General features: G+C 34.7%; 1 protein-coding gene across 2 annotated transcripts; it reads left to right on the top strand.

The window, feature by feature from the left end:
• The first annotated feature begins 1,207 nt into the window (after nucleotides 1-1,207).
• Nucleotides 1,208-7,910, top strand: LOC103042059 (uncharacterized). Of its 2 annotated transcripts, none has more exons than XM_015605288.3 (6): nucleotides 1,208-1,349; nucleotides 3,375-3,529; nucleotides 4,103-4,249; nucleotides 4,452-4,507; nucleotides 4,634-4,662; nucleotides 5,990-7,910. In XM_015605288.3, the coding sequence occupies exons 2-6, from the start codon at nucleotides 3,469-3,471 to the stop codon at nucleotides 6,555-6,557; spliced, it is 861 nt and encodes a 286-aa protein (XP_015460774.3). In that variant the 5' UTR covers nucleotides 1,208-1,349; nucleotides 3,375-3,468; the 3' UTR covers nucleotides 6,558-7,910. The 2 variants fall into 2 exon arrangements, with proteins under 2 accessions (XP_015460774.3, XP_015460775.3); XM_015605289.3 differs by having other exon boundaries at nucleotides 1,213-1,349; nucleotides 4,637-4,662.
• The last annotated feature ends 7,758 nt before the right edge of the window (nucleotides 7,911-15,668 follow it).

Genomic DNA, 15,668 nt, shown 5'->3' with positions numbered 1-15,668 from the left:
TTCTTCAATTCAGAGACTACATATTTATATTCCATTATACATTGAGGCGGTACAAAATATCAATATCCTCATACAACGTCATGTTTTCATTTGTGATACATTATCAATATATGCTGTCAAATATCCATATTTTATTGAAACATAGGTGCTCTAACATAGGTGCTCTAGGTGCTTCATTGCTTCTTTACTGCTTCATGTGGTGGCGCTAATCGAATGAATAAGGTAGTGCAGTGAAAATATTGGTTGTAAGGTTCTGTGAAACTGACATCAATAAAACATAATTTCTGGTATTTGCTTATTTAGGAAAATTATACCCTCCCCAGTAATACAGATGCTGTGAAGTATCATAGAGAATTGTCTTGCAATATATTGAGTATCACAGAATAACAGTATCATTATTTAATCATCGGCAGCATGTCACGATAATAAATTGTATCGTAAGATGCACGGTGATTCCCATCCCTATTACACATGATTTTTTTTTTTAGATTTATAGAATTTGAATGTCTTGACACCTTTTTTATTGTTAGAATCAGTAATGGTTTAGAATAACTGAGGGGTAAAACTATATATAGTTGTCATTTTTTTAAAAAGCCCTGTAACACTTGATGTGCAAATTCTCTTGCAGGGTATACTAAATGTATATACATAAAAATAACATCAGACTTAAATATTTAACTGAGTAGAAAAAATCCATAAGCAAACTTTCTAAATTTCTGCCTATTAAAGTTATAAAAAGCTTCGATGGCTTTTTTTAAATGAGACACAATACTTGGACAGTCCGAAATCAGCCTAAAAAGCAAAAAAGAAATTCCATCTGCTTTAAATCAATGACTGAGAAATTAGTAGACCTTAAGTAAATAAACGATTTAAAATGATGCAGATATTTAGTACTGAACCTTTAGGTCATTTTACATGTGAAGCTTTAAATTCTCCTATTATCTATAATAATCGTAGTTTCCTCATTGCTCTCAGTTCAGCAGCGCTCCTGTCACTGAACCCATACTTTCACTTTCGCTTTCTTAACCAATCACATTTTCTCTTTAAAACTAGCACGATAATCGGATCTAAGAAAATACGTCAATATACACGTTTGTTTTATATGCGTTTATACGGAGTGAGTATATATTTTGCAATGTTGACGCAAAAATAATACACGCATTCTTGTCACGTGACCGTGTCTTCGACAAATCATCCTTCCTCCTGAAAAAGGCGCCAACGTTTCAGCATGTGACGCAGTTTAGTTCAAATTCAAATTCCCGCTGTATACAGACAGCGGCAAATACACCGAGCCTGTCAGCAGCACAGACCCAACATCTAAGAGCTTCGATCTGTTCTTCAATATACTGGTAAGAAACGCTATTTAATCTGTTTTAGGTGAATTTCCATGAAACGTTTTGTTATATTAAATATTTTGAATATTAAAAGGCTGCTATCAGCCACTAAATAACTGAAAACAGCTAAACAGCTAACAGCTAACAACTAAAGATATACACTGCAAACATCCATTGGGAAAAACTAGACAAAATATGTGTAAATTGAGATGTTAAATAAGACTGGGGATTTTTTTTTAGTTTAAATTACTTAAAATAAGGCGAAAATACTAAATAAGACTGATCAAAGTCGTTGTTCCTAACTAATCTTACACCTACAATGCTTGGTAAGACAAAATTGTCATCAGAAGAAAAAAAGAAGATTTATTGAATTAAAATTAGATTTCACTTGCTAAGATTTTTTTTGGCAGTGTTATTACTGGTAAATATTCCTTATTACTTTTATACTTATAGGATTAGTAAGAAATGTGTAGTGTTAAAACCAGCTCTATATCCTGTTATAAGCTCAAACAACATTCAGATTTTAAAATGAATTATTTTCTCAACCAGGAGATTTGTACTTACAGCACATTAAACTGATTTTAGGACTTTTTCCAAATATTTATAAGCACATGTTTTACTCATGTGACTTTTTTCATGTGAAAAGAAGGCACCCGAATAATTCCACAGATTTTTTATATTAAATATTTTTTAATATTTTTTAATTTTATTAAAATGTAACACCATAAGTTTGCTGTAGCTAATATTTATAATTGTTATTTCTGTGTATGCAGAGAGGCAATGGCTGTATTGTGTTTCCTGCTATATGAATGACTGCATGGGTTATAAATGACTGCATGGTGCTGAAATTTAAAGCATAATTACATGCCCATACAACTGAGATGGTGATTTGGGATGCACTGGAGCACAGCGTCATATTTTTGCTCCCCAGTCTGAGTCATTTGATTTTGAGTATCTGCAGACAGAGACCCAATACAGTACTTTCTCAATGTGTGCGTGCAGCAGTCTATATTGAACTTGGGGAGTAACAATTTAACATTACATTTTTGATACATCATTTTGGATATTCCACCTGATTCTGATCCTTTGAAAATGAAGTTACCGACCCCGATTTCTGATTATGTGATCGGATTGGGGTTATACCTATCAAATAAAACATATTCTGGTTTGTTTAACAACTTTTATTACAAAGTAATTTCAAATTTTCCAAATAGAATTAATTTAGTATTAAATTTAAATACATTGAATGAGAAAAGTGGTGTTCAAACTTTTGACTGGTACTGTAAATGATGTAAATATTCTTGTTTTCTTTTTTACTTCCTTGTGCCCAAAGACTTTCACGCTGCGCTATAACCAGGAAAGAAGCAGGCAAGATGTTACGTTGTGTCACCAGTAGATGGGGGCCTCTTACCAGTGGAAGTTTAAGCACAAGTTTAAAATGTTAATAAATATAAAGTTATTATTACCATTATTAAAGATATAATGACATTTATAAAATGTTTTAAAGACAGTAAAAAATAAAAGAAAAGTAAAATAATAAGTCATGGTCTAAAGGTAAGAGATGTAGGCTAAAGATGAGAAAGCCCCAGAATTAGCAAGAGGAGTCATGTAAGGGGTTGGTAAACAGCACTTTTTCCTTCATAAACATTCATGGCGGCCCCACTTCTGCTTCTTTGCTGCTGAGAAGATTATTACTGTTCTTACTGAGTGTGTGTGTATGTTTGTTTTTGTGTGTTCACTGCCATGGATTGGTTAAATGTGAAGTTTGAATTTCACTGCACTGCTGTGAAATGGCAATTAAGTGTGTTTTAATTAAATTCTAATTGGTAGATATGTCTTTTTTGCATTACCTTACATTTCAACCATTAAACGCTAAAAACGCTGAAGTTTCAGTTTTAGATTATCTGATATTGTGTACTCTGCTTGATTGCTCTGAATATCTGAAATTGAACACCTAAAACTGATATTGGATGATGCAATTCTGCATTATAAATAAAGCAAGATAATAATCTGTTTTCCTATTTTTTTTTCTCCATGTAGAGAGAAGTCTGTGCCGCTGCATGCAGTGTTTTCGTAATGGCAAATACACATCAATTACATTGTCTTGCATGAAGACCACTCACAGCTATAGATCATGGGTAAACAGCGTAAAAAACGACCAAATCCAACACAGAAAATATATGGACAGCGAAATGGTGAGATTTACAGATTTTATAGCATATCTGTCTTATCCTATCTATATCTACCTGCTCTTGTAATGGTCACATTACACTGTGTGCATTTAAAAAAGAGAGTTAGCATAATAATAATGGCACATAAGTATATTGTTGTTCATATACAAAGGTTTTCCATAGCCCTCCTGACCTAAATGTCTGACCATAAAAGAGCAGTTTAGAAAGACGGTTCAAGAACCTTACAGCATTAGTAGCCTTTTGCTAAAAATAGGAAAAAATCTCTCAAAACTTTAACTAAAAGTTTTACAAGGTGCAACCCTTGCTAAAGGGGGTGTTAAACACTGACCATACAGAGAATGAACTTTAGTCTCAGGCCCTTTTACATTTTTGTTATTTTGTAACGGTTAAAGATGGAATAAAAAGTAGTACTGCCTAAAATGTAAAAACATGTTTCATATTCTTTAACTTTATGCTGTTTGGGAATTTGTTTGACAGTCAAAAAAAAAATACATGATTGATTTTCCTGCTGACATAAAATGATAATATCTGGCATTATTTTCCTCTTGTGATTTGTATGTTCTCTATTTTCTACAGGTCTCCAAACTGCTGAAAGCATTTCGGTGCCCTATTCTCCCTCCAGTCTGAGTTCTAACATTTCAGCTCTTGGAGGAAGTCATGTTAGTGCTCAAACCTTGAGTCATAACAGCATATCAGGACCCATGATTATTAACAACTTTTTTGGTAAGATAGATCATGAATTTGATCCTGGGTTGTTTTATTAACAAAGAATAAGGTTTTTTGTATTGTTAATGGTAATACAATTTAAATGGAAATAAAACGATGATAATGTAAAGACTTTGGGATTAATAGTTTCAAATGGAATCTAGATTACTAGTTTGTGAATACTGACCCAGTTCTTATAACACTGTAATATTCTCCTCAGGTGCGGTGACGCCGAATGCCTCACCTCCTGTCAAAGAGGACATACCTGTGGCTCAGGTGTGGTGCAAAGTTTCACATTTATTACAAATTTATGTTTATATAAAAAACAACATAAATAACAAATTAATAAATACTATTTATTTATTAATAATGATAATAATAATAATACCCATCTTCTGTCAGCAGCCCTTCACTGCCAGTGAGGAATCATCGTAAGTATACACTTACTTATTTTATGTTATTTTACTCCATGTTAATTTAAACTGCTTTTTCATTTCAATGTATGTATGAGTAAAATAGCTTCAATTAGATTTTAAACATGGTGTTAAATGCAGTAATAATAGCAGAATAGCTGAATAGGGTAGGAGAATTTAACTTTTTAGTGAAACACTGACCAGGATTTCCTTTATTTTGCCACACTGTTCATCTTTGAAAAAAAATAAAAAAACCTTCACTTATTTTCATCTTGCTTCTCAATGAAAAAGAATGACGAAACTAAAATATTTATTCAACACATGACCTTTTCAATATCATAGCAGACAAAGTTGGTAGATTTACCTCATCAGTGCTTTTGTAATCATGAATTTACTTTATCAGTGCTGTGCCAGTTACCGGTATACATTTACCATATCAATGGAACTAAAGATAACATTACTGTCCTAACTAGCCAAGTACAGCTTGTGTCTTTAAGCTAGAAAAGACAGTCTGTGAAAGGGTAGTAAACAGATAACAAGCATGATAACTGATGCAGAACACTTTAGTTTAGTTCATAAGTAAAGCGTAAAAATGTACATAAACCTGTTGTTTGTCAGCTCGATCCTCGCTCTCCCACTCTGGGTGCTGCTGCTGAAAAATCATCTGTTCCTCCTTTAGAGGAAACAGTGAAATAGCATTTGAGTGAAGACATTGCTCAGTATATATTAATTGGTGTTTTACCAAGTGTTGCCATCCCTAGAAGATTTATGATTATTGGAATGAATTGCATCACAGTATGCAACTACATGCTTCATTACAGAATTAGTCCTGGTTAATTTAATGTAGTGCAGTGTATTATTATCACCAGTAGGAGTATAATGGGTTCATAATACAGTTCAGTAATGTTTAAATGTGTAAACATATATACTGAGATTGTAAATCACTGAAAGGCCATTTATGTCCTGGAGGAACACTCAACCACCCACTGCAACTGTACAAACTCACATTTAAAAAGTGGTTAAATAATTCAAAAATTAAGCATCAAGACAATTTGATTTATGCCATATTTACAGTTCAATATCAGCCTTGAATCATATTACACAGATAGAAGAATGTAGAGTTCGAAGCCTTACCCAAAATTTGGTGAAGATTGGTGATTAAAAATTATATAAAGGCATATAAAGATTGGTGTGCTTATACAGCTGGAGAATCGAACCTATGGCCACCACGAGGAGAGCTGTGTTCCCCACTATGCTACAGCTACTGAATTAGCTTAAGCTTCATTTAGACTTCATCTATGTGGATTTATATTTGACATGAATCTATTTGCATTTTTCCTTTTAGCGTTTTCATGACTCCTAAAAGCTTGGAGAAAGAAACACCTTACAATCTGATCCCACAACAGAGCAAAGAAGCAGCCAGCAGAGTTAATGTCCCCCGCAGGAAGTTGGATTTTGATAAAGTCATTGAGCCACAACAGACCCTGGATGAGGTAAATGAGATGCAGGGAGAAAGTGTTCATTCACCAGCAGAGGAACCTAGCATCACTGGACAGATCAAATGCACTAAAGTGATCGTCAGTTACTGCTGTGAATGTGGCGCTGCAATCCGCCGCTTTAGGTCCAAAGACTTTAATGTCAAGTGCACCAAATGCAAGCTAAACTGGAAGTGTGCCAAAGTCCAGTGCACATGCAAGGCTGAAATAACTATTGAACTGTGCAGTGGTGAAACGCAGACGGTGGCGCTGAATGATTCACTGTTGCGCTCGATTGTGAGCTACAACACAGAGGGATACTGTAACACGAACCAAATTGAGGAAAAGATTCTGAAGATGGGGAACATCAGAGTGGACTTTGAAAATGGAAAACCAAAGAGTGTGCAAGTGACTCCTACATTGAGAGTCCCACTGTAAGAATCCCACAGTATTTGCTGCTGATTTCAGTCTGCTGTTCTAATTTGGGCCATAAATAATTGTTTTTAATCAGTTTATATATATATATATTTATTTATTTATTTATTTTTTTTTTCTTGGGGAGACAATTGTTATAAAGTGACTGCTCCCTTTGACTTAAAAGCTAAGACCAACCTCTTACAGTGGCTAATACCGACCTCACTGTAATAACTGTAAACTAGGGATGCAACGGTTCTCTGTATTTAATCGAACCGTTCGGTTCGGCTTGTTCGGTTCGATACACCTGGAAGAACCGCAATATTTTGTCGCGCTTATTAACAGAGTGAACGAACGCTCTCAGAAATGCACAGCCCCGCAGTAAAGCAGCACTGTAGGATAGCATACTCGGCCACATGGCTGGGGGAGGGGCTGCTGCGCCCGCTGCTGATGGACACGTGTTTTCCTGTTCCCTGCGCGAGGAAGCGTTGCGGTCGGCTGTGCCCTGCGCAGGAAGCGACCGTGGTAGGTGGTGCTTCCTCGCGCGGGGCACAGGCAACCACGGTGCTTCCAGGTCAGCCCGATGGAGCACTGCATTTTGGCTTCAGGGTTAAGTTTGATAACAAGGTAAAAACACAGTCAGCAGATAAAGCACAGTGTGATATCAACCATGGCCACACTGTACCGTTCCATCCCTACTGTAAACCGTATTTATTGCATTTACAGGAAAGAAATACAGCTGTTCTTTTTTCTATTCCGCTAAATGTAAGTTGTGTATTTTACTGTATATATAATGTATACCGGTATATGTTTTACTGTGTATATAGTAGATGTAAATTGTATATAGATGTATATAGTAAATATTTTATGTTTTACAGTGGCTTGCAAATGTATTCATACCCCTTGCACATTTTTACATTGTCAGCTTACAACCACAAACCTGTTGATGTTGAACAGTTTTACTTGTCCACCACACATAGGCCTTTGCATTTAAGCAAAGAGTTCAACTTAGGTCTCACAGTACCTTCTTACACATGTTTGCTACATGACTTGTGGCAAACTGCAGACAGTACTGTTTTTCTTTTATCCATTCTTTCTTAAATGCCAAATTTTTGGAGTTAATGATTTAGAATTTTGCTGTGCACAGATTTTTCCACCTGAGCTGTGGATTTCTGCAGCTCCTCCAGAGTGAACATGGTTCTCTTGGTTCCTTCTCTGACTAGTGCTCTCTTTGCTCGATCTGTCAGTTTGGGTGAGCGGCCATATATTTTTAGGTTATGTTGTTTATGTATTTTATGTTATTTTTGTAATGCTTTGGCAATGTTGTTTTTGGCAATTGTCAGTACAGTCATGCCAATAAAGCATTATTAAATCTTCTCCTTCATGTTGATGTTGAAGAAAAGCTCTTCCTAGACCTGACCGTTCAGCCAAACTGAGCAATCGTGAGAGAAGTGCCTTGGTAAGAGAGGTAAAAAAAGAACCAAAAGATAAATAAATAATATTCTTTGGTCTGATGAGACAAAGCTTGAACCTTTTGCCATTAATTCTAAGCAGTATGCGTGGAGAAACCAGGCACTGCTCATCACCTGCCCAATACAATCCTAACAGTGAAACAGGGTGGTGGCAGCATCATGCTATGGGGGAGTTTTTCAACAGCAGGGACAGGATGACTAGTGGCAATTGAAAGAAAGATGATTAAAAGCCAAGTGCATAGATATCCTGGAAAAAAAACGCTTCCATAGAGCTCTGGGCCGAAGGTTCACCTTCCAACAAAACAATAGCCCTAAGCACACAGCTAAAACAACAAAGAAGTGGCTTCGGAACAACTCTGTGACCATTCTTGCTTCTACTCAATACTGAGCAAAGGGTCTGAATACTTATGACCATGTGATATTTCAGTTTTTCTTTTTTAATAAATTTGCAAAATATTCTACACATCTGTTTTTTTTCTGTGAAGATGGGGTGCAGAGTGAGACATTAATGAGAAATAAAATAAATAAAATCAACTATTTTGATTTTAGCTAATGGCTGCAATGATGCAATGAAACAAAAACTGAAAAATTACCAAAACATGTATATATATATATATATATATATATATATATATATGTGTGTGTGTGTGTGTGTATGTATATGTAAATGTCATGTCAATAAAGCTTTCTTAAGTCTCTTCTTTGAAGTCTTAAGTATTGTAAGTATATAATGAGGCAAACTGCTTTCCATATCATTCATTTTTTGTTCATCTGTTTACTTTCTTAAATGGGGCTCTTAGTAGCCTTGCTGGTTTAAAGGTTTTCCTGCTTTACCACATGCTGTTTATATCACTGCGGGATTGTCAGTTAGTTCATTAGTTGGATCTGGCGTGCTGTATTTCGTATGAACTCCAGTTTTAGCAGGTAAGTGATACTCAAGGACCAGGATTAAAATGTCTGGGTGTCATTAACACTAACCCTACGCTTGGCAAGAATGAGTTCATATTAAAGTGTCTGTTGGAGAAAAAGATGCAGATGTGTCTAAACCTCAAGGCCAAAGCAGGAGAGCACTGTTATCTGACATCCAACAGTCATAGAGGCCTTAGCTATCTTGACCTACACATACTAATCTTGTTTAATGTTGATTTTATATCATATTTAGATTTACATGTGCACTGCAAGGCTCCTACAGAAAAAAAGCAGCGAAGAAATGTTTGCCTCAGTTGTGTTTGAGGCTTTGAGATGTGTCTAGACAGTCTTTTCATAGAGGCATTGCTAGGCAACTGCCTTGGGCCCCTCCCACTGCAGCCCACTGTAGGGTTCCCCTGACTAGCTGCAAACTTTCCATAGGCCTACAGCTGGTACTTGGGGCCCTTTGGACAGTAATTCACAGTGCGTTCAGAAATGGTGATTCTTGTATGTTTAAAATGGAAACAAAGACAACACAATAAATTACAAAGAAATACAGTTCAGTCCACACCCCCTCTCTTTCGCGTTAAAATGGAATATTCCATTCATGCCATGTGGCCATGCCATGAACCGCAAACGCGCGGAATTAAGGTGAAATTAAGTGTACAAGTGGGTTGTGAGCGAAGCCATGAAGCACCACTTGCTACAAAAAGAAAAAAAGAAGGAAGAGGCTAAACTAAAAACAGATGCTCTTCCAAAACTTATAAGCTTTTTTTTTTTTATCAACAAAATACTAAAAATATTTAAAATGAATAAAAAGTAATTAATATAAAATAAAAACTCATTTAAAACACAATCAAAAGCTATCTAATAGTGCACAGAATAATATCAGTTTCAGTTAGTTTCAGTTTCAAATAATTGAAACAGCTCCCCAAAACCTCTACCTATCCTTTATATTTGACAATATTTGATGACTTTACAGGTCCTCACTCATCTTAATTTTAGTTGTTATATTATTTTTAGCCTCGTGCTGAATTTAGCTCCGTGCTGCGGGAGGGAGGGAGGGGGAGAGAGAGAGCGCAGCGCAGTCCGGCTCATTTTGCCTGATTTCTCTTGATTAAATAGCAATAAACATGTGAATTTAATACCTTTTAATACCATATATTTTAATTCACTTGATAGGACCTTATTTATTAAAACGTTAAAACGTTTTTTTTTTTTAATGCAATGCCGCACGCGCTTTCCTTTTGACTGAAGCTAAACTGTTTGATCCAGTTGTTATATTATATCATATTAATACCATTTTAACGTTTTTCGTTTCTATGTTTTGAAATTCGTTAGATTATATTTTTGTCAACATTTTGGGTTTATTTTCGTTTGTTATTTTTCTAATAATAATAGAAGTCATATACCTGATTTGATCTTTTTCTGTACAATCCCTGCTAAAGTTTTAGGTGAAGGAGACCTAAAGAAGGTCAGTGCATGTTTCTGGAAAAAACAAAACAGTGGGTGTGGCATCGTGATGGTTACCATCCATCGCGATGTTGGGTCATAAATGAGGATGGACGATGATATCATCCATCGGCACAACCCTATTTCTCGCATATTAATGTTGATGGGCCCCCTAGCTAAATTCGCCTTGAGCCCCAAATTGCTAAGTCCGCCACTGTTAAGACCCAACAGGAAAAAAACACTTTACACAATTTTTTAAAAGGCATTCTCCAAAAGTTCATTAGTAGAGGGAAGTTATTTAATACACAAAAAGTAATGGGGAATGAAACCTGATGGCACCTCCAATATGCAAAAAGGTTTGTCCCAATAGACTAAACTCACCTAACTGGCACACAACCGACCTTCAATGTTGAAATGTGGTCTGTTGTTGGTTCAACATTAAAATAACATTTAATATTAAATGGTTGTTCAAATGTTAAAATCACAACCTCAACCTTCAATTAGCATTTTACATTTCATCAGCATACAATTACAAAAAAACGGTTGGATGGAGGGATGAAAAAGTGTTTTATTCCCATTTGCAAGAATTGCTTTTTAATTTGGCACCAATTAATCACCACACCTGGGGGTCTGTTCATCTTCTATTTGTTTTATATCTGAGATTAGATGTTGAATCAGATTGGTAGTGGTTGGGTAACATTATTTATACTCAGATTTACGACAGTGATGTAAGTTTATAGTTAACACTCTGTTAAACACAGGATTTTTTAGTTTTAGTGAGCTATGGTTTATTAAAGGTTGAACATATGACGTTGAAACAACGTTGCCATATCAATGTTGATTCACTTTTCAAAAAAAAAAAAAAAAATGAGTTCAACTAATTGTGGGTCTACAGTGTGGAAACACTGTAAGAACACTTGTGAATAGAATGCACATTTACTTTTTGCCAAACTAAAAAAATGTAACCAACTTAATTGACTTTAAATTATTTGCAAAAAAAAAAAAATAATACATGATATACTGATATACAATATACTGACGTTTCTCTTAAGCAATAACATGTTAAAACAGTATGTCAAATCTTTAGGTTAGCTAGGAGACTGAAGGTCCAAAAAACACAGAACAGGTTTAGTTTCTGATTTCTTTTCCACCAACATAAGCCACTTGACTTAGTTTTCTTAAAGTTTAACCATTATCATAAAAATGTTTCTCAGTAAAACTTCTGTTTGACAGAACTAAACATGCTGTGTGGTGAGCAGAGCTAGCAGTGTGCTAGCTAACTAGCTAGGCTGATGCTAACCAGCTGCTGCTTTCTGGTTTATATATATTGCTCTGTTCTAAACCATTTGGCATCCTTGTGATCAAACAGATCATATTAGACTTTTTTACCTTAGAAATAGAAACCCTCCTGTTCTGTGGCCCCAAGTACGGGGAGTTGACCGTCTTGTAAAAAACGAGCTGAGCCTTTATGTTGGATAGTGGAAATGCAACGTAACAGCCTGTGCCTATAGGCAACAGTTAAATACATTCTGGAATTGTATTAGTGTCAGTTGTCCCACAATCAAACCAGTCCGTAACATAGCTGAAAAAGGTGCTCTTAAATGTAATAAAAAAAACTGTTAAATTACCATACCTTAAAAACATTAAACATTAAATGTTAAGTTTATTCAACTAAAAACTATTAACATATTTTAAATACATGCTAAAATAAGTACAATATACTTACATTTTACAGTAATTATATAAAACTTAATTTATGCACAATATAATTTTTATCACATATAAAATCTGGGCTTACAGTGTAGGTGAGAGGGTCTTTTAGTACTGCAGAAACTTTTTCAGCTAGCAGCGAACATTAAAAGAAAGTTTAGAAATATCTTCAAAATGTTCTAGAAATGTTATCTGTACCACTTTAAAATAAGACTACCTTTATATATAGTTTATAAATGGTTTTCAATTAGTTTATTAATGGTTACTAATTAGTTTGTAAATGCCTTAAAATTATTAATAATCAGTTATAACACACATATAACATATATAACAATGACCGGTTTGCCAAATAGTGAACCCACAGCCATCTATATTGTTGCCCTTTCTAATTGTGTTTTAACTGATTATTAATTAGTAACCATTTATAAAGTAATTGTAAACCATTTACAAACCCTTTATAAAGGTAGTCTTATTTTAAAGTGATAGCCAATTTCCTTTGAGGAACATTCTAAAAGCGTGTGACCAAATAATAGTTTGCAGTGTTATTAGTATGTTTCGTACATATTTCCAGCTATTATGGAATTTATTATGGAAACTTTAAAAGTAACATTACTTAACACATTGACACAAGTGTCAGCATTACCAAAATGTTTAAAAACGTTCAATAAAAACATTCTATGAACATCCAGAAAACTTTATAGAATGAACATCAAATAACATTATGTGACATTGTAACTTTCAAATAACATTCTACTAACTAAAATTTGTTAGCTGAGTAGAGCTAGACCTAATGCAGTTTATCTCTGTTTTGGATTGAATCTTGATTCATTCTTGTTCTTGTTTGTTCTTAATTTAGTTTTGATGCAGTCTCTTTGGGAATTGGCCGTAATGCCTGAATTGAATAATGAAGAGATGTCTACTTGAAGCAAAACACAAACACATAGTTAGTTAAAAGGGATATGACAAGAAGAGACTGACATGGCAGTTTTATATAGTAAAACCAATAAAACTATACAACAAACACATACATTCATTAAAAACATACATGCTGAACTTAACTTTAAGACCTGTTTGTAGAACAGCCTTTGTACGTTGACAGCTTGAATGCTTAGGCTTCGTTTTATCAATTTCTTTCAGGACTGATAAAGGTTACTAAAAACAGATTATGAATTATCTAAGGCAAGGCCATTTGTCTGAACTTCTTCTCCGTTGAGTTCATGAAGCTGTGACACATTTTTCAAATTATTTATTATTTCAAATAGACTACATCAAAGTAGAGGATGAACGGACCACATTCTTACTATCCATCAAGCCATTAATGTCATTCCTACCCATGCTGATGATAAAATACATAGCGTTTGCTTTCAGTATCTGTTGTGCCCCCTTGTTTCTGTTAACTGTAGCTTAGTTCTGCATATCAACATAGGAAAATTGTAAAACAAAAAATGTTATACATACACTCTAAAAAACAGAGGTACAATATGAGTACTTTTTTTGTACTCAAAGGTACACACTTCATAATTGTACCCTCAAAGGTACGATATTGGTCTTTACAGGGTCAGACTTGTTCCCTAAAAGCAATCAGTACAAATTTGTACAATTTAACCAGCCAAAGGGTACCTCCAGTATTCTGTCTCACTGTACTAATAAACAATATATATTTAAATTGCAAATGTTTTATTTGAAAGCCAGACAATTTTCGATTATCAAGTTTTTGAGCCATATTCAGTTAATGATAATGTTTATAATTTTTTAAAATCTTTACTGGCACAAAAAACATGGGTACAAAAAAAGGACTTTTACTGAAAGGTACTTTTTTGTACCTCAATATAAGGTACAGCCCCAGCGACAAGCTCTGTACTCTTTTAAGTACAAATCTGTAAAACAGCTTCAGCTCGGCTATGTCAGGTCCTTCCACACCATTTTTATCTGTTTGATATTCTTTGGTTGAAAAACTTAGGGTCATTGCTTAGAGTTATTGTCCATGTTCTCTTGAGATTAATTTCATGGACAGATGTTCTGACATTTTCTTTGAAGGCATTTTCATTCCAGCACTATTTGGTGTAGTTAAAACAGACTTTGGTTCATTTGTACCATTAGTGCGGTTCAATTGTGCAGGTATATAACCGTAACTGCATTCAGATGGGGATCAAAACCACTGGACCGAGACCAGCTAGTGGACGTGGTCTCAGTTCAGTGGTCTGAGCGCGCTTGTGGTGAGAGTGTGATCCAGTCGCTTGTGGTGAGAGTGTGATCCAGTCTCGATCTGACTCAGCCATCAAATATATTCCTTTTATTTAAGAAAAACTACTAATAAGATGCGGTTTAATCTGATATTTTAGCCAGATAATGCTAATTACCACAGCTATGAACAATTGTATATCTGTGCTGTACCAATAATAACTTTTTGAACCACTACCTGGCTCAAAAACAGCATTCACACTTGACCAAATGTACTAAAATTGCAACAGAGTTCAAAAGTTTATCCTAGGGCTGGGCGATATATTTTTTTATCACAATATCGTTTTCCATATCAGTCGATATCGATATATATATATCACAATATAAATCAAATCACTTTCTGCTACACTTAAATGTTTCTTTTTATTCATAAGTGACAGAATAAGGCCAAAATCACTAGCAGCTCAGAGCCTTGTGGACAGACACTATGATGTTCACATCTTGCCAGGTGGGTAAAAGGTGCTCTTAAATATTTTTAACTAAAATATATAACAGTTTTAGTTACATTTTAGTCTATCAGATATTATTAGTTTTAGTCACATTTTAGTCTAGTTTTAGTCTAATACATTTTTTGTCATATGAAAAGTATGCATTACATATGTTTTACTGTTTTTCTACTTTATATTTGTTGTTATTTTGAGATTCTTTATTGCTAAAGTTTATTAAAATAATAGCCTTTAAGTTTTGTTGCATTTAAATTATGCTAACATTTAAATAATTTAAAGCAAGTTACCTGTAATGGAGGTGGGAGGAAAGTTTCTGAAATGATACACTTCTACTGCAGTACAGATTTATACTAACATTACTGGCTTTCAGTAGACTAGACTTACATTACTTAACAAGTGTATTCAAAACTCATCCAGTTCAGTAACAGCAATGTTTAGCTCAGTCTAAATACAGCTACACAGATTATATAATCTTCTGTATTTAGTAAAATATCCAGCTCAACAGACTCTCTATCTGTTAAAAACTAAAAACACAAAGACAGAGGGAAATGATGCCCTCAGGATTTTCTAACAGAAACAGTGAGAGTTAGTAAAAAACGGAAGGTGCTTCTCTGTGTGTTTACATACTAACCCCTCACTCCTGCTGAAGTTAACCTTAATTTACACGGAAAGTAAATTAACACGGCTAACGTGCGTTACCCATCAGTTGATTAGAGTGTAAAAAGCAGTGAAGGCACCTTAGCTAATGATGACAGATTATACAGATCTCTTTTACACTAACTCGGAGAGATATCAGACAAGCTAACCTAACTAGCAGCAAACAGAGCAGCGTTACCTGCCTTCAGAAATCTGAACAAGTGTACCTCTCTAAATATCTTGATGAGGAGACTCCATGTCACATATTT

Source organism: Astyanax mexicanus, chromosome 12 (genome assembly GCF_023375975.1).
Source record: "Astyanax mexicanus isolate ESR-SI-001 chromosome 12, AstMex3_surface, whole genome shotgun sequence".
Taxonomy (NCBI): Eukaryota; Metazoa; Chordata; class Actinopteri; order Characiformes; family Acestrorhamphidae; genus Astyanax; species Astyanax mexicanus.
This window is presented reverse-complemented; position numbering and strand designations above follow the sequence as displayed.